This window comes from Macrobrachium nipponense, chromosome 34 (assembly GCF_015104395.2).
Source record: "Macrobrachium nipponense isolate FS-2020 chromosome 34, ASM1510439v2, whole genome shotgun sequence".
NCBI lineage: Eukaryota > Metazoa > Arthropoda > Malacostraca > Decapoda > Palaemonidae > Macrobrachium > Macrobrachium nipponense.
Genome location: NC_061095.1, coordinates 5,791,275 through 5,816,274, shown reverse-complemented (window position 1 = coordinate 5,816,274; position 25,000 = coordinate 5,791,275). Strand labels below are relative to the sequence as shown.

The following is a 25,000-nucleotide window of genomic DNA, read 5'->3' as shown; positions in this document are numbered from 1 at the left end:
ATTGGGCGCTTGGGTGACAATGCGAAAATCCTTATATGAAAATGATGTTTTACATTTATTGCAATGTTCTCGTATGTTGGAAAATTCTTTCGTTTTCAAGTATATCCCGTACGGTGACTGACTCCGAGATGAGAATCGATTCTGACTTTGAGCAATCTTTTGGTGGCTCCCACGTATTTCCCGATCTTACATTTCGGGCAAGTAAAGCAATATACCACCAAAGATCGCATCAAAGCCGGAAGTTTATCTTTGTGGGTAGAAACAAAGAACCCAGAGTTTTAGGATTTTTTGCTACTAACTTAAGATTCACAGCCGGAAAAGTTTTCTGAATGACTTTTTGTATTTGCACCTTAAATGCATTAGACTGAAATGAAAGGTTATCGAGGCATATATAATAGTTTAGGCACGTTCGGTACAAGACGTGGCTGAAATTTATCATTTAAAAAGTTATTGACATATTTCAAGAATAAGGGCTGGAGGATACGAATTGTTTTTAAAAAACTGAAGTAAAAATTGGATTTCGCTATGGAAGTTGTGCCAGTTGGACGATAACGTATAGGCACGGTGTAATAGCGTGGAAATACTATTTAATTAATTAAATGTTATGGAACAACTGCTGTAGAAGTTAGTACCTTGACCTGTGAACGTCTTTTTCTAAAGACGCTCGTATTAAAAACCATGTTCTGTCCTAGTAATTTAAAACATCTAAAAAAAGCAAGTTGGTTGTCTTGTTCATGTTCAATTGAGAAATTTATATTAGGATGTAGGCCATTGATATATTCCAAGAAAGCTTCAGCTGCTTCTCGAGACCTAAATAGAGCAATAGTGTCATCCACATATCGCTTATAAAAGAGAGGGCGATATGATAGGGGACAACCATCCAGCATTTGTTCCTCAAAAGAGCACATAAAGGCGTTAGCCATAACTGGGCCAAGTGGCGACCCCATCGAAACACCATCAACTTGTTGGGCAATATAGTATTAGGTATTTGAACGATTTTGTGTCTGTTTGGACTTCACCTCCTCCCAGACGGATACACACAGCCAACTGCTAACTGGTCCACAAATGTAGATTTATAGAACGACTGTGATTCTATACGGGGTAGTTTCTAAGGTCACCGTTTTCCAAGCCAAGCTTTCTATGTAGTTATTTTCCCACATATATTTTTAAACTTAGGTTATGTGAATTCTGGAGTACCAGGACCGCAGACTTGATGCTGCATAACTACTCTACTTGTGACGTGCAACTCAAAGCTACATACGTACGATCTTTTTGTTTACGTTTTGTGTTTGTATCTCTTGCCATTTTAGAAACATTTCTCGAAATGAGAGCCGTGACAAATACTAAGTGTTTTGTGGTTGCGTGTGTGTGTATGTAAGTGCTTTTAAAGCGACATTTTCCTATAATTTTGGGGTGACTAGGCATTTGCAGTGGAAGCTGGACCGAAAAATGAGTTGATTAGCTCTCTTTTCAAAAGATAATTTTAAACGATTACGACAGTTGGAATCTCAAGGGATTTATTCAAAATTAATTTCGAAAGAAGCAGAGCTGTTGACATTTTCCCTTTTACATATTTGACCTTAATATTTATGTATGAATGAAGTGCTTCCCATAACCTGTCTACATAGTCTGTCGCCTTCTTTTTCTCAGCTTAATCCCAATGGGGGTGGTTGTATTTAAGGAGCCTTTTCCAGGTATTTCGATCTAGTGTCCTTCCGTCAATTCCTTTGATCTCTCATGTCTTTTCAAATGCTATCTCTCTATCTTCTCTGAGACCTTCATCTTCGTGTCCCTACCACTTCCATTTCCATGATCTCCCTTGCAACTTGTCCATCGATCAATGAGCTCCCCTCTTCTTGAGGTGCCTGAACACCATATGTAATCGTCAGATATATATATATATATATATATATATATATATATATATATATATATATATATTATATATATATATATATTCTAAGAAATCGCAAAAGTAAGCACGTGATTTTGTTGATTAGCTGAGGCCACTACTGACCATTTCAAGGCCTGCGATGCATAGGTTTTCTTAAATATCTTTTTAAATATCAACTGTATCTTCTTGAAATTTTGGCCCAACATGTTTTAGACCTTCCGCTAATGTATGGCAATATAACTAAGTATCTAAAATTATTAATAATGGCCCTTTACTCTTGAACATTTCCAATTTTCTTTGCCTTTGACTGAGACTTTCGGACACCGTTAGGAAAGACGGCCCGCCCACTTCTTTCTCTCCCTGTTAACAAAATATGAATGAAAGTGTACCGTACTACGATTATGACGTATAGCGTTTTACATTTTTAAATTACTTTATGGATTATTGTTTTATATATCCAAATTAGTTTATGCAATAAAGTTTATTTGTGTTTCATTATTTTGGGAGATTATTATGACCTCTTGGTTTATTTAGAGTATATATATACTGGAAAATATACTCGCTGAAAATTAGAGGGGCAGTAGTTACAAGCTGTTCTGGTGTGTTTATATTGTCGTCCGGGTTCCACCCGCCCATCCTGAACTCGATGCCATCGAGCAGGTATGGGCGCATATGAAGCTAAATGTACGTTCATCGTTACGGCATTTCACCAGGGCAGACCTAAAGGCCAGACTGGAGGAAGCAAGGCTTGCTGTCACTAAACAGGTGTGGGAAGGAGCTGTCCAACGAAGTCAAGCTTTCGAGAACGAATACTGGCTTACTGACAACGTCCGGGATTGCATAGATCCAATCGTTGTCAACGTCGCCAGTGATGACGAGAACGATCTGTTTTTAGACAGTGATGGGGAGTGAGCTGAAATATCCTTATACGTGTGTATATATAGTCCTGTAATTAATAAGTTTTGATATATTTATCCACAAGTTTTTCATTTTGTATGTCTATGCTGTTTTCATGGTTACTGCAAAAATTTACTTCAAAATCTGTAAAATTTCTGTATATATTGTACATACTTTATTGGATCTATATAATAAAATAATGTATATAGTGATCTTACTTTTAAATAAACTATGATCAGTTTTTTTCCTTCCATATTTATATCTCCAATAATAATCTAAAGTTGCCAATACCACACCATTCTCATGGAAATAGATAAGAAAGGTACATGATAAATAAAAACATACAAATGGCTTTATGAAAAGTAATCAGTAATAAATGGTAGTTCGTGTACATTTTATGACGTAAAAAAACATATGGTAGTACACTATTCCATTCATAAGTATCAGACAGAGTAAGAAAGAGAGGAGTGGGAGGGGCTTCTTTCATAACTCTTTGGCTAAGCCAACGACAGGTGTTCGTATAATTACAACTAATACTGAGGAAATTGAAAATTTTCTAAGTAAAGTGCCTTAATTATTAATTCAGGGTACTTAATTATATTGTCATATGTTAGCGGAAGGTGTAAAACATGTTGTACCAAATTTTCAGGAAGATACAGTTGATATTTAAAAAGATATTTAAGAAAACCTAGGCATCGCAGGGCTTGAAATGGTCAGTAGGAAAGTTAAAAATGAAAAGACTAAGTGCTAAGTATTTTCGTGTATTTAACACGAAGATGTGCCCCCGAAGATGTGTTAAATACACGAAAGTACTTGGCACTTTGTCTTTTCATTTTTAAAATTCCTAGTGGCTTTACCTTCATATATATATATATATATATATATATATATATATATATATATATATATATATATGTATATGTTTGTGCGCGTACAAATAAGGGTTTACTTCCAGATAACCCAGGTAACCTTTCATGTACGATTGCATATACAAAATGTCATATACATATGCGTGCTAAATCAGAGATAGTTTTCGTTTTCTCTCCCTCTCTTGTTTTGAGGTACCTGCCGTCTTGATCACTTAAGCCGTCATTTGACGATCACCAAATCCCTTGTACCATAATCCTTTCCCGGGCATCTCTGTGAGCTAGCTTATCGGTTGATCAATTTTGACTATTCTCAGGTTGCACCGTGCACGCTCTCTCTCTCTCTCTCTCTCTCTCTCTCTCTCTCTCTTCTCTCTCTCTCTCTCTCTCATTTCTGTATCAGCTTAAATATTTGTTGTTTTCTTCTGTGTTTTTTCTTTGTTTACATTTGGGCATTTTGCTTTGTGTCTGTAGAAGCAATTTTTTTTAAAGTTTATAGCCATTTAGGGTGATTCCATACAAATATTCGCTCATTATGAACGATTATAAATAAGGTTGAAGAAAACGCATTTAGATAAATTAGGAATAAGTAAAGAAGTCCAAGGGAGGAACGCAGCTTTGATATGCAATACAGACATTCTTAAGTGAAGGAGGCTTAAAGGCGCGGAGAAAATTGAATGATTTGGAAGACATCCTCAAAAACGAAAGTCAAATGGGATACGAAAAGTTTGGGTATATTAACTGATTGATTTCTGCAAATTGGCGTCGCTGACATCAGAATCAGGTGGATGAAGAAGCGCAGTTAGTCACAAGAGAAGTTGATTTTCTTTAGAGATGAGTCGAAAATGGGAAACTTAACGAAAGGAAATTGGAGAGGGAAGGACATTTTTTTTTTTTTTTTTTTTTTTTTTTTTTAAGAGAGAGAGAGAGAGCTCAGGAGCTAGGAGATAGCGACTAAAGACTCGAAAGCGAAAATGGTCAGATGATCGGAAGGGAGAGACGTCACCGTGAAAAGAAAATTTAATTTTGCTCATTATGAAAAAGGAGAAACTTAAGAGAGGAATATTTTAAGGGAAAGGCAGTTCATTCAGAGAAATGAATAAACACGAGGGCGATTTTAGTTTCGTTCTAACGTTTGTTCGTGGTATTTTTGTCTAATGGTTATGTTTAGCTTTTTAGTAATTTATTCTCCTACGGACAGTGCCAGGTGGTAGTGCAGGGGTTAGGGCCTGGTATTATATATTATTTTCTGTTTGTTCGTCATTGTGTCTGTCACGTTGACCTTACTATTGCAACAATTCCTGCACGATGGAAGGAATTGGTTTCAAAGGGACGTGGGAAAACAAAGATAATTGGTACAAAGGGGGACGCGAGCAGACGAACATGTTAAATTGTCTTTTTCATGGAGATGATACATTCTTTCTTTTTATGCTATTTTCCCTCAGGCCATTTTCGTAAGGATTGGAGGTCTTTAAGGATGAATATACACTAACAGAATATTTCCCGAAATGGAGTATTGGCTCTTAAGAAATAGACCTTTAAAGGTGCATATTGAAAAGAAAAAAATTAATAGAATAAAAAAGAAATTCTGACCTGAAATATTGGATATCCACTAAGTAAGACTTGAAATTAGAAATCCAAACCAGACAGTGCCACAGAGATTTTGAAAGTGGCTACTAGGAAGATTAGGATGTATTTTGTATGAAATACGGCTTTGTAGAAAGAAACATATAACACGAAAAAACAGAGTATTATTTACCTTATAAAGAAAGAAGTCAGCATTCCAAAAGAGTAACACTTCGATTCTTGAACATTTTGTTTTGTTAACTTGTAAGCAAAGGACCAGGACTCCGAATAAATTAGGAAAGTTGAAAAAAAAAAAAAAAAAGAAGAAGAAGAGGAGAAGGTATCAAATTGTAATGTTCTGGTGCAAGCGGCAGTGGATCATAACGAGACCCAAAAGCAGTTAAAATAAGTTGGAGTGAAAAATAGGGAAAAGTATTTAAAAATGGATTAGTTAAGTACCTGCATAGAGTTGAAGGTTTATATAAGTTATTTTCTCATATTCCAAATAATCAGCTGATTGCAACTTGTAGCAGACCTTAGCAGTCTGGTGCTGGCGAAAAAGAGGCCATGATAACTCGCCAAAATCCACCAGAACAAGACTGAAAGAAAAGAAAAATATTTGACAGAATGAACAAGTCGAATGTTTTCCGAGAGTAACAAGTTTATAGTCGTTTCAATTCTCTCTCCTGTTGCAGGTTGTCCCAAGGGAGAGTTCGAGTGTTCCAGCGGGCGGTGTTTGTCGAGGAGTCGATGGTGCAACGACAACCCCGACTGCGAGGATGGGGAGGACGAACTTTCGGATGCTTGCTGTAAGTCCTCCAATGTAGTATTTTTCTTTTTTACTTTCTTCTTGTCCTGTCCCGTTTCGAAGGGCGTTTTCCTTTGTTGTCTTTACTTTTTATTGAGATCTGTGATCATTGTATTATATGTTTCATTTAAATTGCTTCTACATTATAGGTGGGTTATATTATGTATATGTATATGTATATCTATACAATATATATATATATATATATCTATATATATATATATATTATATATATATATGATCATATGTATAGTCAATTCACAAAAAGAGTTAGAAAACACCCCAATTACTTTAAAAGACATAAATTATGAAGATTTAACAATTATTGCAAGCCTCCACACACGTACATTATATATATATATATATATATATATATATATATATATATATATATATATATATATATATATAATCTTCATAACACGAAGTGGGATATGTCAATATAGTCCACAGGAGAAAAGAGAGAACAAAAGACTCGAGTAGCTCGATAATTTCGTCTTCCACCAGGCCTCATCAAGAGCTTTATTTTAACTGAGTTAAACTAAAGCTCTTGAAAAGGCCTGGTGGAAGGCGAAATTATCGAGCTACTCGAGTCATTTTAATTCTCTCTTTTCTCTGTGGACTATATTAACAATTATATTATAATATATATATATATATATATATATCTATATATATAAATATATATATTATATAATATATAATATATATATATATATATATATATATTATATATATATATAGATATATACTATATATATATATATATATATATATATATATATATAATGTACGTGTGCGTGGAGGCTTGTAATAATTTTTAAATCTTCATAATTTATGTGTTTTTTTAAAAGTAATTGGGGTGTTTTCTAATTCTTGTGAATTATGTGTTTGATGGGAGAATTCTTGACATCAGTTATGGGTGCCGTCGAGGTACCTCCCTCCGGTCACACCTGAACCAGATGAACTGTCTCATATGTCCCCTCACGTCATCGAAGGGTTAAGTCTTGTCTTTCCGGTAAAGAAAAAAAGAACCAATATTCTTAGGAGGATTATTGGGTATCGATTGATAATTTCTTATATATTCTGATGAATATATTTATTATAATGAGTAATGGGCCACTAGCATAAAACGTAATTTTAGAACCGTGGATATTATGAGTTTTGGAAAATTGATTTTGTTTATAAGTTATAAAGATTGTTATAAAGATGTTTAGATGGCAGCATTTGTTCAGAAAGTATTGGTCGGGGTATGAAATTTCTTCATGAAGCTATTCTACTCAGACGTTAAAGTAAAAGCCCTTTTGGAATAGAGTAGGTAAAGAATTTAAGTAAGCATTAGCAAATGCATTAATGGTGGTAATTATATGTATCATTAGGAGGATTATTGGTAGTACAGCACCATCACCAACGACAGTGAGTGTAAAAGGTAGGGCCCAGATTTAGCAATTTATTTAGATTTATTTATTTGCTTGTGGATATTGTGCTAGGTTGCATTGACATGGTATCAGTCTTGTCCATACCCCAAAGCAACAGGAAAGAGTTATTTGCATGCCTTCTGTAGAGTAGGGGTTGGCCGGCTAAAGGATATTCGTCCATCAAGCTCTCCTTCAGGGAGCACAAAGAACTGAAGGCTCCGTCCAGCACAGCCATCTGCAACAGCTTATGAGATTTCGTGATGTTGAATTTCTTTTTAAAAGGGTGCCACGGTGAACAAAAATTTTGAATTGTCCCCTCCAAGGGTAGAAAGTGACTGCATCCAGTTTATTCATAAAGAGAGCAGCGTTATGTGGTAAAAGTTTTAGTTTTTGCGTTATGATTAATTATTAGTAAGTAAAGACGCAAAAAAGTGGAACTGATTGATAGGTAGCATTTAAAAGATCTTTCGAATATTGTGTTAAAAATTGTTTAGTCGATAACCAACTTTGAAAATGGTTGAATAGTCAGAGACTCCTCTTGTTATAAATTGAGCAGTCATTTCGCAAGGTATTCTCATTTTTTCAAGTATTCTTGTTAGTTTTGGGTTGCGCACACACGAGATGTAAACTTGCATTGAATCTTGCTGGAAACATTGCTTAGAACATGTTTACATGAATGTTCGAAGTACCTCGTGTGATCGTTAAAGTCTTGGAACCTGTTTGGAGACATAGTTGTGCGGAGATTTCCTGGACAAGATCGTTCTTGAGAATATGCATTTTTTCAGAATTGAATTGGAGTGTGGACTGCGAATGCTTAACATAAGGGAACTCGTTTTTCGGCAAGTTGATGAACTTGACTGTAGGATGCGTAGCCTATAGTATGTTCTTACGTTACTATCACTGTCCCTGGTTGGGGAATGTTTTATGATTCATGTATAAGGCTCAAAATGACCTTAACCTGTCTTTTGTCCGGCTTAGTTATTAGTTCTTTATATTTATTCAGATTCTTAATCCTTTCTTGAAAATAGTGGCATCCTACGAGAGTACTCAGTTACAAGCGTTGGTTCAGAAAATATAATAATTGAAATGTTATATATTTATTTTTAATTTTATTTTTAATTAAGCTATTTCCACTTTTACATATATGAAATTGTGTGTGTTTTATATTTATTTATTTATTTATTTTTGCAGCTGTAAAATTAATTTTACGTAAAATGACTTGAACTCTGCCATTGAAGATATATATATATATATATATATATATATATATATTATATATATATATATATATCTATATATATATATATATATATATATATAATATATATATAATATACTATATATATATATATATATATAATATATATATATATATATATATATATATATATATATATATATATATATATAATATATATATATTTATATATATATATATATATATATTCATGTCACAATTCCGCTTCCTCTTGCGCATGCGCGCCACGGAATTGACGTGTCGTAACTTGGATTTTCAAACTTGGGATCTAGGAGGTCATTCAGCGCTGAAAGGGAAATTGAGACTAGGAAGGTGTGAAAGGTGTAACAGGAAGAAAACCTCAAAGCAGTTGCACAATGAAATCACTTTTAGGTGAGGATGGAAATAAGCTGGAAGAAAGAATACGAACGGAGTTACAGTCAAATGAATGAAAGGGGCTGCAGTTAGGGGCCGAAGGGACGTTGCAAAGAACCTTAGTTAATGCCTACAGTACACCCCATGAGATGCACTAATGGCCCTACCCTCCTACGGGGTATTATTTAGTAAAGCAACGATATATTTGCCATTGAATGAATGAATAGGTATTATTTGTTTATAATTTTTTTTTTCATTTCCTTTTATTACTTTGACGTATTTATATGTTATTGGTTATGAACAAGCGCTTGTCTTAACACTGAGCGAGCAGATTATTCCTCGGTTCCTTCAACGTGATAATAAGAGCGCCTGAGGCAGTTGAAACCAATTAAATCATTTCTCTGAGCTGAACGGAATTGAAATTTTTAAGGCGAATGATTTTCTTCTGATCCATTTGCAATATTGATTGCAATGCGAATTCTGCATTAACTGGAAAGGCTAAATGAGACCTGCCTTCTTCAGCTCATCGTAATCTTCGTGATAACATGCACGAAATATATTTCAATAAATATCATATGTAAAGGTTTCATGAAGTGGAAGATTTTTCTTTGTATTTTGTAATTTCTTTGTTTATTGAGATATTCCCAAAATATAAGCTTACACTTTTTAACTGTATTACTACCTAAATGAATGTTTTCATTCCATAATTTTCACGCAGACTGAATCGTTCCTTCCTGAAACATGAAATAAACCTAATAAAAACCGAGCATAGTAAACTTGAGGAATCCAGTAACCAGAATAACTTTAATAATAAAAGTAAATGAAGGATATAATGCATAAATTAGGCAATTTTTTAGTAACGACTTACTTCCCGTGTGTGTGGAAAAACCTTAGAGTAGACGCGCTAACAGCCGAGTCGAAAAATGAAGTCCCTTTGCAAAATCGTCTTTATATTCATAGCCATTTCACGCAGCCACTCAATAAAAAAAAATCGCCGTGTCATTCTTGCAGATATACAAGGGAAACGGAGGCGTTGTTGAATAATTAACTGTTGATTCATGCATTCTACACGCAAATACTGCAACCCCGTAGAAAAAGAAAGCATTATTTTACAAAACAGTCGAGTAATTGTGTGGAATATGTCAGACAGGTCCAAAACTAGCAAAGCAGTCTTCCACAGATGAGGTTTCCGTTTATGAAAAAATGAAAAAACAGGAGGAGAAAATATCGGATAAATGACGAGACACCAGCAGACACAAACACATTTTCATACATACGAGCATAAACATCAGTAAAAGTCTGAAACCCCACGCAAATAGTGCATGAAGCTATAGACCTGCTGGCATCACTTCCAAGTCCCTGAAATGTAATTTCAGATAGACACTGCTCAGTGAAGCGATAGAGAGCGACGAGCAGCAGAAATTGATTGAGATGCGCTTGATAAGGAGCTGAATATCAAAGAAAACGGTAGTATAAATGCATCACTGTCAGAGAGCTATGGACAACCAGCAACATAAAATCCAGATTGGCAGATTAATCACTTGCCCAGCGAATGGACCGTATCACGTCAGAGGAAATGGGCCGGTTTCATCAGAAGACAGCCCAGAACGGTGTGGGTGTGTGCGCGTTTGTGTGAGTTGTGGAGGGAAGGGGAGCCAGGTGGCGCCAGTGATTTTGTTATTTTGTTCTATTTTTGTCTTGTAAAATGTAGACCTTTGTTTTTAGCACAAATGAGGGATCGCACAGGTATGCTCGTGAGTAATGATGAAAAATATTTGGAAGTTTTGGGACCTGAGTCATTACTAAGTTGGAAGGGTGCCTTCTAATGTTTACGTACTGTTCTCCCAATCTAGGTAAATTTGAATCCAAAGAAAAACGAGGAGTTATTACTGTTCTCGTCCAAACTAAAAAGAGGTAAAAGGATATATAGCTAAGAAATTGTTCTAAATCTTGATATGCAAAAGTCAAGTAATTTTTAATTGGTAAAAAAAATGTACGTTTAAAATAAAGAGAAAGGGCTTCGTGTGTGTATGAGGAGATGCGAAACATGGAAGAGAAAACAGAGCAAAGAAAATGAGCTTCAAATGAAGATGGGAGAGAGTTCAAGCTTCTGTATTTTTTTCCACTGCTTTCGTTTTCATTAACATTTCTGTATTTCCCATTACCTTGTCACATCTTTCCATTGAACACTGTAGTCTTCGGAAGCTTGAATTTGAAGTCAGATATATAGGGTTCATTTTCTGAATAATAATGATAATTAGTTTTTATCTGTTTAATAGAACGAACTTTGAAACTCTAATCTCATGATGATATGTAAGTCGTGAAAGAGTAAATATTTTATTTTTCCAAAAGCCGTCAAAGCGTACAGTCTCAAAATCCATCGGGTTTGGTCAACCCATTATTAACTTTCCCCTGCTCTAAATGGGAATATATTGTCAATTGCTGTTGTCCGTTGTATCTTTTCAGATATAAAATCTCTGTTCGATGGAGGCTTGCTTTACCAAATGAATACTTGCTCCTTTTTAATAATAATAATGATAATAATAATAATAATAATAATAATAATAATAATAATAATAATCTGGTATCACACAACAAACATGCAACATGGCTCTAGGAAGTCAAGGCTGAAGAAACAGGGAGAATAAAACAAAGATTCACTGACATCACGACAGACACAGTCAGACACCAACTAAAGAAAATGCCCAACTGGAAAGCCCCAGGTCCTGATGAAGTCCATGGATACTGGCTCAAAAACTTCAAGGCCCTACACCCAAGAATAGCAGAACAACTCCAGCATTGTATCACAAATCACCATGCGCCCAAATGGATGACCACAGGAAGAACATCCTTAGTCCAGAAAGACAAGAGTAAGGGAAATATAGCCAGTAACTACAGGCCTATCACCTGCCTACCAATAATGTGGAAGTTACTAACAGGTATCATCAGCGAAAGGCTATACAACTACCTAGAGGATACAAACACATCCCCCACCAACAGAAAGGCTGCAGAAGGAAGTGTAGGGGCACAAAAGACCAGCTCCTGATAGACAAAATGGTAATGAAGAACAGTAAGAGAAGGAAAACCAACCTAAGCATGGCATGGATAGACTATAAGAAAGCCTTCGACATGATACCACACACATGGCTAATAGGATGCCTGAAAATATATGGGGCAGAGGAAAACACCATCACCTTCCTCAAAAATACAATGCGCAACTGGAATACAATACTTACAAGCTCTGGAATAAGACTAGCAAAGGTTAATATCAGGAGAGGGATCTTCCAGGGCGATTCTCTGTCCCCACTACTCTTCGTAGTAGCCATGATTCCCATGACAAAAGTACTGCAGAAGATGGATGCTGGGTACCAACTCAAGAAAATAGGCAACAGAATTAACCATCTGATGTTCATGGACGACATCAAGCTGTATGGTAAGAGCATCAAGGAAATAGATAACCTAATCCAGACTGTAAGGATTGTATCTGGGGACATCAGGATGGAGTTTGAAATAGAAAAATGCTCCTTAGTCAACATACAAAAGGGCAAAGTAACAAGGACTGAAGGGATAAAGCTGCCAGATGGGAGCAACATCAATCACATAGATGAGACGGGATACAAATACCTGGGAATAATGGAAGGAGGGGATATAAAACACCAAGAGATGAAGGACACGATCAGGAAAGAATATATGCAGAGACTCAAGGCGATACTCAAGTCCAAAACTCAACGCCGGAAACATGATAAAAGCCATAAACACATGGGCAGTGCCAGTAATCAGATACAGCGCAGGAATAGTGGAATGGACGAAGGCAGACCTCCGCAACATAGACCAGAAAACTAGGAAACATATGACAATACACAAAGCACTACACCCAAGAGCAAATACGGACAGAATATACATCACACGAAAGGAAGGAGGGAGGGGACTACTAAGCATAGAGGACTGCGTCAACATCGAGAACAGAGCACTGGGGCAATATCTGAAAACCAGTGAAGACGAGTGGCTCAAGAGTGCATGGGAAGAAGGACTGATAAAAGTAGACGAAGACCCAGAAATATACAGAAACAGGAGAATGACAAACAGAACAGAGGAATGGCACAACAAACCAATGCACGGACAATACATGAGACAGACTAAAGAACTGGCCAGCGATGACACATGGCAATGGCTACAGAGGGGAGAGCTCAAGAAGGAAACTGAAGGAATGATAACAGCGGCACAAGATCAGGCCCTAAGAACCAGATATGTTCAAAGAACGATAGACGGAAATAACATCTCTCCCATATGTAGGAAGTGCAATACGAAAAATGAGACCATAAACCACATAGCAAGCGAATGTCCGGCACTTGCACAGCACCAGTACAAAAAGAGGCATGATTCAGTAGCAAAAGCCCGCCACTGGAGCCTGTGCAAGAAACATCAGCCACCTTGCAGTAATAAGTGGTATGAGCACCAACCTGAAGGACTGATAGAAAACGATCACGCAAAGATCCTCTGGGACTATGGTATCAGAACAGATAGGGTGATACGTGCAAACAGACCAGACGTGACGTTGATTGACAAAATCAAGAAGAAAGTATCACTCATTGATGTCGCAATACCATGGGGCACTAGAGTTGGAGAGAAAGAGAGGGAAAAAATGGATAAGTATCAAGACCTGAAAATAGAAATAAGAAGGATATGGGATATGCCAGTGGAAATTGTACCCATAATCATAGGAACACTAGGCACGATCCCAAGATCCCTGAAAAGGAATCTAGAAAAACTAGAGGCCGAAGTAGCTCCAGGACTCATGCAGAAGAGTGTGATCCTAGAAACGGCGCAAATAGTAAGAAGAGTGATGGACTCCTAAGGAGGCAGGATGCAACCCGGAACCCCACATTATAAATGCCACCCAGTTGAATTGGAGGACTGTGATAAAAAATAATTATGGTAATAATAATAATAATAATAATAATAATAATAATAATAATAATAATAATAATAATACGTTGTGCTTCCCCGTCAACTTCAATAGAAAATTAGATAATGAAATCATAACGGTAGATTAGGTCACAATTCGCGCGTTGAATCCAGGTGACTTACCCTTATGTCATTACATTTTTCAGTGACAATTCAAAGTTATCTGACCTAGTTTTCTTAGGGTTGTTTTAAACTAACCACTAAAGTTTTAATTCATTTTTAGAAAAGGGCGGCTCTCATTCACTTCGGTTTCACCCTTACTTACAAGATTAAGGGTTTTTAAGAACTCCAGTGATTTCAGCTTCAGTAGACGCGCGTCGGAAACAAACAGAGAGAGAGAGAGAGAGAGAGAGAGAGAGAGAGAGAGAGAGAGAGAGAAGGGGTGGGTGGAAAGAGGGTCAGTTGTCATGAATAAGCCTTTCTTCCCCAAGTGAAAGTTAAGAGGACACAAGCATAGATTTTTCTCGTTCCCTTTCACACGTGGGGGAATAATACAAAGATTATAAGGATGATGCCAGGCAGTGCGTGGCTTTTCGCCAAGTGCGTGCTATTTGCTTCTTGTGTTCAATTACATGACTGGTTTTCCTCTTAAATATATTTACTTTCCCTTTTCATGAAGCTTATTTATTAATAATTATTTTTTTAATGCACACTCAATTTTAGTTATTTTGCGAATGAAAAGAATGAATAACCATCACACAAACATAAATGTGTAAATACACAGACAGACAAACACACACACACACACACACACACACACACATATATATATATATATATATATATATATATATATATATATATATTTGAAATTTGAGAAGTTAAGAGGGCATTGTGGCTGTTTCAGTTTTATACGTATCTGGTAAAAATGACCAGTAGATTTTACATATATAGTATATATATATATATATATATATATATATATATATATATATATATATGTGTGTGTGTGTGTGTGTGTGTGTGTGTGTGTGAAGTGTGCGGTGTGTTGTGTGTGTGAATGTCTAAGTGTGCCAGCGGAATGGTACGGGAAAGCAAAAGCTTATGTCTAAGCTTGCCAGAAAGGAGTGGAATAAGTGTTCTGGAATCGTACAGACTAAAAGCAAAAGAGGTTTTGTAACTCGGAGATAACAGGAAAACTCAATGTGCGAATGATTGGATTGCAGGTCAGGGATCTCGTGGGCGCCCTTTTTGATGGCAAAACCCGCCTACCGTGTATGTGTGTGTATTTTAATCAAATTATATCTTGAAAATTTTGTGATTTTACATTCAATGCAAATTATTGGTAAATTAAATATTATGTGTTAGGTTCCTTGGTAGTTGAGCCTGATCATGTTTAACCAATGATTTAGTCTTTATCACCATAGGAAAGGAATTGAATAGCATCCGTGGGGAAGATATTGAGAACTGTAGGAGGAAGTGAGGAGGAGTCACCCAAAATATGGGAGTAATGTTCCCAAAAGGGACGAGTGAGGGATACCATTTAAGATGAGATAACTCTAGTGAACGAAAGAACTTGAGAGAGTGAGACCTGACATTTGATTCTTTGGAAGTAGACGCAGGAATTAAGTTGTAAAGATTCTCTTGACCAGACTCAAATCAGTTTGAGTCCTTGAGAGTCTCTTAAGAGATCGCATGTTTTGACTGACCGAAACGAAGCTGAATTTCACTTGATGGAGATGTCCCTGAATACTGCTATAACTTTATTTGCAAATAATATTTCCAGACGAGTTCAGCAGTGATCAGATTTCATCATTATTCAACTTACCTCAGCTCCATCGCTCTGACATTGGGCAAGAAGCTTTAGTAACGGTCAGTCCGATATATTCGTTTATGTAACTTAGTTCTTTCGCTCTGTCATTGGCGAAGAGAGGAACATCATGCTGGAAGACACGATGGAAATGGAAGTGCGGGGTAGAAGGAACAAGGAAAGACCAAGAAAGAGATGGCGGGATTGTGCAGGGGAAGATATGTTATGGAAAGGTATTAACGAGAACGATGCACAGGACAGAAATCGATGGAGACGACTCATTCACAACGCCGACCCCATATAAAAATGGGTTAAAGCTGGGAAGAAGAAGAAGAAGAAGATTGGCGAAGGAGCTGTTGTCACGACCAGTCCAATAACTTGGAAGCCTTTTTTTGTATTGCAGAAAGTGGTGGTATGAGGAGGAAGTTTGCCCGTTCCTAATCATAGGAAGGCAGGCAGCCAAGAGAATGCAAACAAGAACGTGGAACATGGAAGTGGCGTTATGGTACTTGTTGTCCTAGTGGGCGATCGGATGGAATCGCAGTTAGACAGGTGGTTGATGTCCTTGTAAATCACTAAAGTTTCTAGCTATGAACGTCTCAAATTAAAGACGAGATGTGAAATCAAGTGAAGGTCCGCAACTTCAATTATTGGCCATGTTGCTGCGATATGAGAGAAGAGCCCCCACAACATGGTTCAATAGGCGGTCTTACAGTATACATTGTAGTCGGCGTGTGGAGCAGTTTCCTAGTGCCAGCAAGAAACATCTAGCGTCCTAACGCAATATGCGAGCGCCTCAGTGGCATGATCGGTTTGGCCTTGGCCTGCCATCTCGGTGGTCGCTAGTTCGATTCTCGGCCATTCCACTGAGGGGTCAGAGATGTGTATTTCTGGTGACAGAAGTTCACTCTCGACGTTGTTCGAAGTCACGTAAAGTCGTTGGTCCCGTTGCTGAATAACCACTGGTTCCATGCAACGTAAAAACACCATGCAGACAAACCAACGTAATATGCTTATACTTTCACACATTAAGCCGTAATAACCCCTTAATTCATTATACCTTCGGAATTACTTACATCCAAAGGGAGCACCTACCCTGACCACGATTTTGCTCAACCCCTTTTTGGGCTGGTCATTGGTGTCAGTCAACTTAACTTCTCTACCCTGTATTACCTACTAATACATTTATTTGAAGAATGATCAGACCAGGTGCACTTTCCCTTCGAGTATAAGTTATTCCAAGCTATAATGGATTCGATGTTAATGAGTTATTTGCTGCTAAATATTTGAAAGCCCTATCCTTGATGCGACCTACTGAAAAGCAGTTCCCAAGGATACATCTTTATTTGTATTTTAGTCAAAAATGGTGGGCTGAGTATCGTCTACTCCCTTTTCAGTTATGGGGTAGGGGGCTAGTGCCGTCAGTGCACCTTATGCGATGCGGTGTAGGCATTGCCTAATAAGATTCTTTGAAGCGTCCCTTCGGTCCCTAGCTGTAACCCCATTCGTTCCTTTTGCTGGACATCCGTTCATAGTCTCTTTCTTCCATCTTACTTTCCACCCGCTCCGAATAATTGATTCATAGTGCAATACAACTGCGAGGTTTTCAAACTTTTACAGTATCCGTTTCAGTGCTGAATGACCTCATAGGTCCCAGGGCTTGGCCTTTGGACTAAATTTTATATTCAGTTCAAACGCCATTGAGAATTCTCTTTAGGCTTATGATTAATAAATGGCTGGTTTATATGCAACTTTGATTCACGGGAAACGTTTAACCAGCAGCTTTGATTCACGGAAAACCATTTCATAATGACCCAATTTCTAATGGAGACAAATAAGGTAAAAAAGAAATAAACCTAACGAAGGCCTTCTTTGCTAGTTTTACCGCAAATTTCAGTTTTCATGTATAGAGATCCTGATAGTTGTTGAAAGACACTTCTTCGTCTTAATAAAGATAATATTGAAGAAACCCTGCCAGCAGCTGAACCTGGGATCTGCATTTCATATGCATTTATTAAAGGAATCAAATAGCCCTAAGAAAACCGCTCAAGGTTGAGAGCATTTACATGATACACTGAATCATTCCTGATTTCTCTCGCCATTTATCTCCAGAGGGAGGTCTTGAGTCTGCATTACATCCCGCAGAACACTTCCCAGTGGTGTTCCCCACAGGGATTTTCCGCTCTTGTTGCCCGCCGTCGCTCTTTTTATGTGCTATTTTTGGTGCATCCGACAAAAAATGGACTTAACGATGTAGAGGTGGGGAAAGATAGATCGTATGTTCTGAACTGACCCAGGAATTGTGGTTTACATAGTCGATAAGACCGCCAAGAGCTGCAGTGATCAACTAGGGTTAGATAAAAGCAACGGATGTGTAGAACTTATTGGTCTCGCTCTCTCTCTCTCTCTCTCTCTCTCTCTCTCTCTCTCTCTCTCTCTCTCTCTCTCTCTCTTTTCATTGCATATAATCACTCAGTTCTATACTATAATGAAATGGGAAAATTAATCACGTTGACGATAACTGAAAATGATAAAATATGATTAGTCTCCAATAGGAGTAAACCCTCAATATTGAGGAAAATTGTGGTTCTTTCTGTCATAATAAATATACTGCATGACTTAAAAAAAATCAATAGGGACATCTGAACCGAAACGTAACTGTAGCATAAGGCCACCTACTTCCACATGAATTTTATGAGTTGGACTCGGTTTCAATGCGACGTTTGCATAAGATGACGTCAACTGCAAAGCCATAAAACTGCATCTTCAACTATGAAAATGAATGCAAGTATCCCGAGGCATAAAAACGGAGCATAAATAGAACATAACCTTGGCTCCAGACAGTTATTTCATCTCTTATGTTAGGGCCTTCGAAAAGTAAATATAGAAAAATGAGCGATATCATTACCCTCTGTTGCAAAATTATTCTCTTTTGAAAGCAAGACTTTACACTTTGAATGAGAAAAATGAGTAATATCATCGCTCGTTGTTGAAAACAAGACGTCACACTTTGAATTCACGCACAAGAGACAGCGAAAGCTGTGTGTACGGGACTGGGTCTGTTTACAACATCGTTTCGAAGAGTAAGAAAACAGTGCAAGATCTGAGACAACAGAATTAGGAACAATGAAAGCTTATGAATAAAAGTGCCCTTATGGGCTTCCTTTTGTCAGAACAAAGCATCCAGTGCAGAGAAGGTGGATGGCATTGCTGCCATTGTTTATTCCAGGTTTTCCAGGTCGATTTTGTTTGTTTGTTTCAAGTTTTCCTTTGCTGATTTGTTTATTTTAGATTCATGTTTTTGTTTGTGATTGTTATTTTTCAAGGTCAGAAAAGTAATCATGAAAAAAGGATCAGAAATTTATTCTTGGTCATTTTTTCCAAATTATCAGAAATTTGCAAATGTAAATTTATTATATATAATTTCATAGTCCTGATAACTTATACTATATATAATTATTTATTAATAGATAATATTATATATAACTTATATATATATGTGTGTGTGTGTGTGTGTGTGTGTGTACATATATATATATATATTATATATATATATATATATATATATATATATAATGTTACCTGAAGTATAGTCGCCATATCAAATTTACATAGTATTTTGAGATTTTGTATTTTCGTCATTCTTAAAATAACCAATTTCCTTTCATCTTTAAGATCTATTATTATAAAATACAAGTAAGATTGAAGTGAATCTATTAGAAATCAGTGCGATGTTTTCCTTTTTTTAATTTTCACATTTGGAATAATTCTAATCACGAGAAACATGACAAATCATGCAGCAAGCGAACAAATTTACCGTGAAATACAGATAACATGACCGTATCCTAAATCGTGATTTTGTTTTGCAGTGGGCAATGGCGAGGACGCTACTTTTATTTTTCCCAACTTAGACATGGAATTACTTATATTGTTATGCTTTAAGATAAAGACACGTGAAGCTTAAAAGAAAAGTATGAAAGCGTCAAACCCCTTGAGCAGAAGGTTTGAAGGGGTACTCGGCGCTAATACTTTTGAATCCAGGTAAATAGTCACAGGAAAAAGTTATAATAATTTTGTTGCGGCCGGTAATTAAGTCCCAGGAAGAAAGTAACTTAACCTAACCTAACCTAAAACATAACGTAAAGATTACAAGCCACCATGAATTAATGCGACTTTTTTCCAACCAAAATTGTGACTTTTTTTATGTTACTTTTTTCCCTGTGACTTTATTACCGGGCACCACACTTTTATATCATGATAGAAGTATCATCAACGTCACCTCATTTTGCATTTATTATTTGACTTCAAAACCAAAGCATCTTGTTTTGAACACATGCCGCTTCATTAGTATGCCAGTTTCTTCTTCCGCTTGCACGGAAAACATTCGACTCATGCAACCCTTAGGTAGTAGTCTGTCTTCCCACATTTCCCCCTAAAACCACATTATTATTTTACTGTATTCACCTGTTTTACTCTTTGAGAGTTCTCTTGGGGATCTCCGCATTTCTTACCCTCACCAGCATCCACTTTTTCTTTTCAGATGTGTGTAACGAATGACGTTTTGTTTTGTCTCCACTATTTTAGGGTTTCCTTGTTATTTATTCTCTCTCTCTCTCTCTCTCTCTCTCTCTCTCTCTCTCTCTCTCTCTCTCTCTCTTCTATTCATGGACAATTGACGATTAAACGTGCTTTTCATAACATTAAAATTTTTTGTTTTATTTTGACATATATATATTTATCTGGTCGTGCTATCCCTTTTCTATTAGTATATCTCCTTTGAACACTAACCTCCATCATCCTTCAAGTTTAAACTCCATAACAGTTCACCTTTGTTTAACTGTAAAGATAGCCAGCTGCATCTCTCATAATATCTTAAGCTGATTACAGGATAATGTTTAAATCTTGCATTTGCTATCTTCATTTCTACCTAGTTGCATCAGTAAAGAATACAGTTCCATAACATCTTGGTCAGGATATGTGATGGTTTTGTGCTGAAAATGGGGCAGTGTAATTCCCATTGTTACACGCACACCTTACAATGTATAAATGTTAATGCGTGCGGGTGTAGTCAGTAGATTTGAACTAATATTTCCATTATTCTCAACTGCGTAGTGTAACGGTCGTGTTGACATCCGGCTTTTCTGACTGTCTTTGTTATGGACCTTGTCAACAAGACCCGTAATTCAAACTCCCGTGTGTCTGCCATCTATTTCATTAGCTGCATAATCGTCAAATAAACCAGTTTATTTCCTAAAACGTGAATCGTACAGCGGATTGTACTGCGCAATATTCTCTCTCTCTCTCTCTCTCTCTCTCTCTCTCTCTCTCTCTCTCTTGTTGTGTGTGTGTGTGTGTGTGTGCACTGTAGCTTAATGATTAAGATTTTCTTTAAAGAACGATTTTGTAATCTTTTAATCACATAAGGGATTTTGTAAGGCTCCGTTCATTGCTGAATAATCAACCGTGAGATGTTGAATTAAAACTGATGCGTAGTTTTCCCTGTCAAACTGTCAGTTTATTAACGTTGACATACAATTTATTGATTTTAATATTGCATAGTTATTCTTCGTAAGGAATTTTACCGATCGAAATCTTCTGTATAACCAAAGCTTCTTCATTCACGAATGGATATTGACAGTCACCTAACTTTGTAATCGGGCCATTGGTCGTGGTAGAACGCTCCCTCATCGTGACTTAGCCTTTGAGGAGAAGCCGTGTGAATCATGTGAAATATATTTGTCAAATTGGATTCCTAGTAACTTTACGCGAGTGATGACTAACGAAGGAGTTTCTCGACGTCGTCTCACGATCTTGATTTATTAAAATACTAAATCACTCCGATCGGCTCATTTATCATGCTTTATTTTTCTCAGAGCGTTTTCGTATACATAAATTCTCTCTGGCCGATTGTTGATCAATCTTTAATGTTGATGTATTTATTACGTTATTCTCTTTTTGATAGTCACTAAAAAGGCGTTCTGTTATGTGGAAAAATCTCTTAACATACACCCACATTCACCTGGCTTATTGTGACTCATTGCATTTCACAGCATATTCCTAATATCTGTTGAAGTTTTTGGGTTTACATTGCTGACCTCACACTCATGCTTTGTAATGCATGAAGATATGCAAGTCCTAAGTTCGCTCGACCAACAACTGAATGTACTTAAGTCGAACGGTGGCCACCTCCAGTGAGCAGGGAGAATGAAGAATGGAGCTGAAGTCCCAAAGAAACCGATGGACTTGTCTTTTTAAAACAACATGGAGGCGACAGAAACCGATGTAGCCGTTTCTCCTTATTCGTACATGGTTGGTGTGAGCTTAGATCGAAGTTAAAATTATATACTGGTCCTTGTTGGTAGATGAGTCATTCTTATGCTAGGAAGTATTTACAATAATGTTTAGATTAAATACACACACTATAATACTTCCTTAGCATCTTTCTGCCATATATATGTATATATATATATATATATATATATATATATATATATATATATATATATAATATATATATTATATATTGGATGGGTAGGGTGATGGGGCATAAAGCCCATGGTATATTTCACAGAAAGTCCAACCAACGTTTCGTGAATCATTGTTAAATCTGGGAATTAAAAAAAAAATTTTATAAAAAATTTACATAAAATAAAACGGAATCAAAAGCTATAATACATAAAGACAAATGAACACTAAAATGCACATAAAACTTATAGCAGATCCTCTAAAATACATATAATACACAGCAAACGAAGTACAAGGGTTTAAAGATGGAACTGGGGAAACCACACAGTTACAATAGGAGCAGTAGTGAGAGAGGGGTTTGGTAGGAAGATTGAAGAAAGGACGCGGAAATGAAGGTAAAGAAGACTTTATAGTGAGTGCAGCAAGGGGCCAAAAGGAGGTTGGAAACACCTTTTAGTAATGCTTACAGTACACCATCTGAGGTGTAATGGCGACATTAACCCCCCTGCGCGGTGTGTATGTTTGTGCAATCCCTTTATCTGAGTGTATGAATACATATATTTAAACGACTGTAAGTATGTGTATGCCATCATGTTTTGAATAATGTGTGCGCTTCATCTTTAGACATGAAAGAAGATACTCAAAGCATTTGAAAATGGAACAGAGAGCAGACATGTCTCATCTTCTCGAAAAAGACATGATAGCGAGTGAGACTGATCCCCAACACAACTCCCGGAGGTCATTAAAGTCATATCCTGTGTCGAAAAATCCCGCAGCATTCAGCTGATGTTACTGACTTCTGTGCATCCTTCAACGCTACGCGGGGTCCTACGTATATTGTCACCAGAAGAGCTGATAGGATGGTTTTCCCCCATTTTGGAATTATATTAGATTCTCATTCGTACGTCTATTTATGTATATTAGCAGGATGCCGCCAAGAACAAGTAAAATTATCTTGATAAGATTTGACAGTGTTATTCATAAACTGACCTTTTTTAAATGTCCAAATCATGGCGAGATCAGTTCAGATTGCCGATTTATTGCCATGAAAATCAGACCGTACGTATTTATCTCCTATGAATTTTCCGCTGTTAACCGTCCCATAGCCGGTACATATTCATTGCATCCTTGTGATGATGAACTATACTGCTAATTCCCTACTGCAGCGTTTCTTAACCTTTTTCGACCTCAGCACCCCTTTTGGTCAGGCCTAAGTAGTCCAGCACCCCTACCATTGGTTAACACCTAGTTACTACAAAGATAAAGTAAAGACAAGTGCTGTACATCTTGGTCATATATTTGGCTCATTCTCCAAAACAAAAACAGTAATTATGGCAATATTGTTGGCAAAACCAATAAGAAAATAAAGGAAAGATCATGGACAAACTCAATAAAAAATACTCATCAATGCGATTTTTGTTGTTGTTTATGTGCGACTAGTTTGTTGAATTTACAAAATGCGTTAAAAATACATTTGTCCAAACGTATTCCTTCACTACAGAAACTGATATTTTACCGCCACATATGTGACCTTCCCCCTGCACCCCCTGAAATTGATTTCAGCACCCCCGGGGGGTGCGAGCACCCCAGTTAAGAAGCGCTGTCCCACTGAATAACCTGACAACGTTTGACAAATAAAAGTCAAGGGCTGGATGTGTTTGTTAACAACAGGTATACCATTTTACATATATGCATTGACAGAAAATGCTTTATTTTCATTAAGCCCTCATCCCCCGTAGGGAGGTAGTGCTGTCAGTACATTTTCTACTCTATTCTGTTTTCTGAAGTGTGGGTTGGAGGGGGGGGGGGGGTAGCCTCAGCGAAAACATCTAGTAGAAAAAATAAAGTAACGATTTAAGTGGTCCTTCGCCAGAAGCCTTGGCACATTCTTATTAAGGACAATTGTTGTTTATTAGTTCATCCTAGGTTATTGTAGCTCGTTAACAATTAATTACGAGGGAGATAGAGGGCCTCGTGAATATTAGTGATGGCATCTTTGCAGGAACAAGTGAGTTGACTTTGCTCGTATTAAGAAAAAACGAGAGCCAATTATTATCGATCGACCATTTATAGACAGCTGTTCTCCCACATGCATTTATCTGGGTTGTTTAGAAGATAAGCAATTATCAAAGCAAGACTCACCATTGGAGTGAATGCAGTCTATAAATAAACCATAAATTGGCTTTCTCGTTGAATCACTGTTATTGGCAGTTTCATGTTCTCATCTGTTCTCAACTTTAATATGAAAAAAAAAACCTACGCGGTTAGAGGGTTGCAATTTGGTATGTTTGATTATTGGAGGGGGGATGATCAACATACGAATTTGCAGCCCTCTAGCCTCAGTAGTTTTTAAGATCTGAGGGCGGACGGACATAACAAAAAGCATCTCAATAGTCGTCTTTTACAGAGAACTCAAAGAGAAAATGTCATAGGTGAGGAGAAAGTAGCTAAAGGCAGGAAAAAGAACAATAACGCAACTGACCTGTTGAAGGACTGCTGGTCTGTGGGAGGAGGCGACCTTTTATGTTGTAATCGCCTACCCAAATTAGAAGGACCGTTGCCACTACGCACAGCAATGGAGATAATGGAACCGCTCCTGTTCAGCCACTCACTGCGTTAGCTTCTCGAACCTCATTGTGACTCATTGCCGTTCAAACCAGTCTCCTACAGTATGTTGCAATTATTTATGAATTGATTTTATCGGGATGCCTAAATGGAACCATTCGTACCGGAACGAAAAATTTCTTAAAAGTAAAAGA

General features: G+C 37.0%; 1 protein-coding gene across 6 annotated transcripts in view; it reads left to right on the top strand.

The window, feature by feature from the left end:
- Positions 1–25,000, top strand: part of LOC135207868 (uncharacterized) — a 413,859-nt gene that overhangs the window by 304,280 nt on the left and 84,579 nt on the right. For all 6 annotated transcript variants that reach the window (XM_064239753.1, XM_064239751.1, XM_064239754.1 and 3 more), the window contains one exon: positions 5,919–6,032. In XM_064239753.1, coding sequence (XP_064095823.1) covers positions 5,919–6,032 — 114 coding nt within the window. The remainder of the gene's footprint in view (positions 1–5,918; positions 6,033–25,000) is intronic.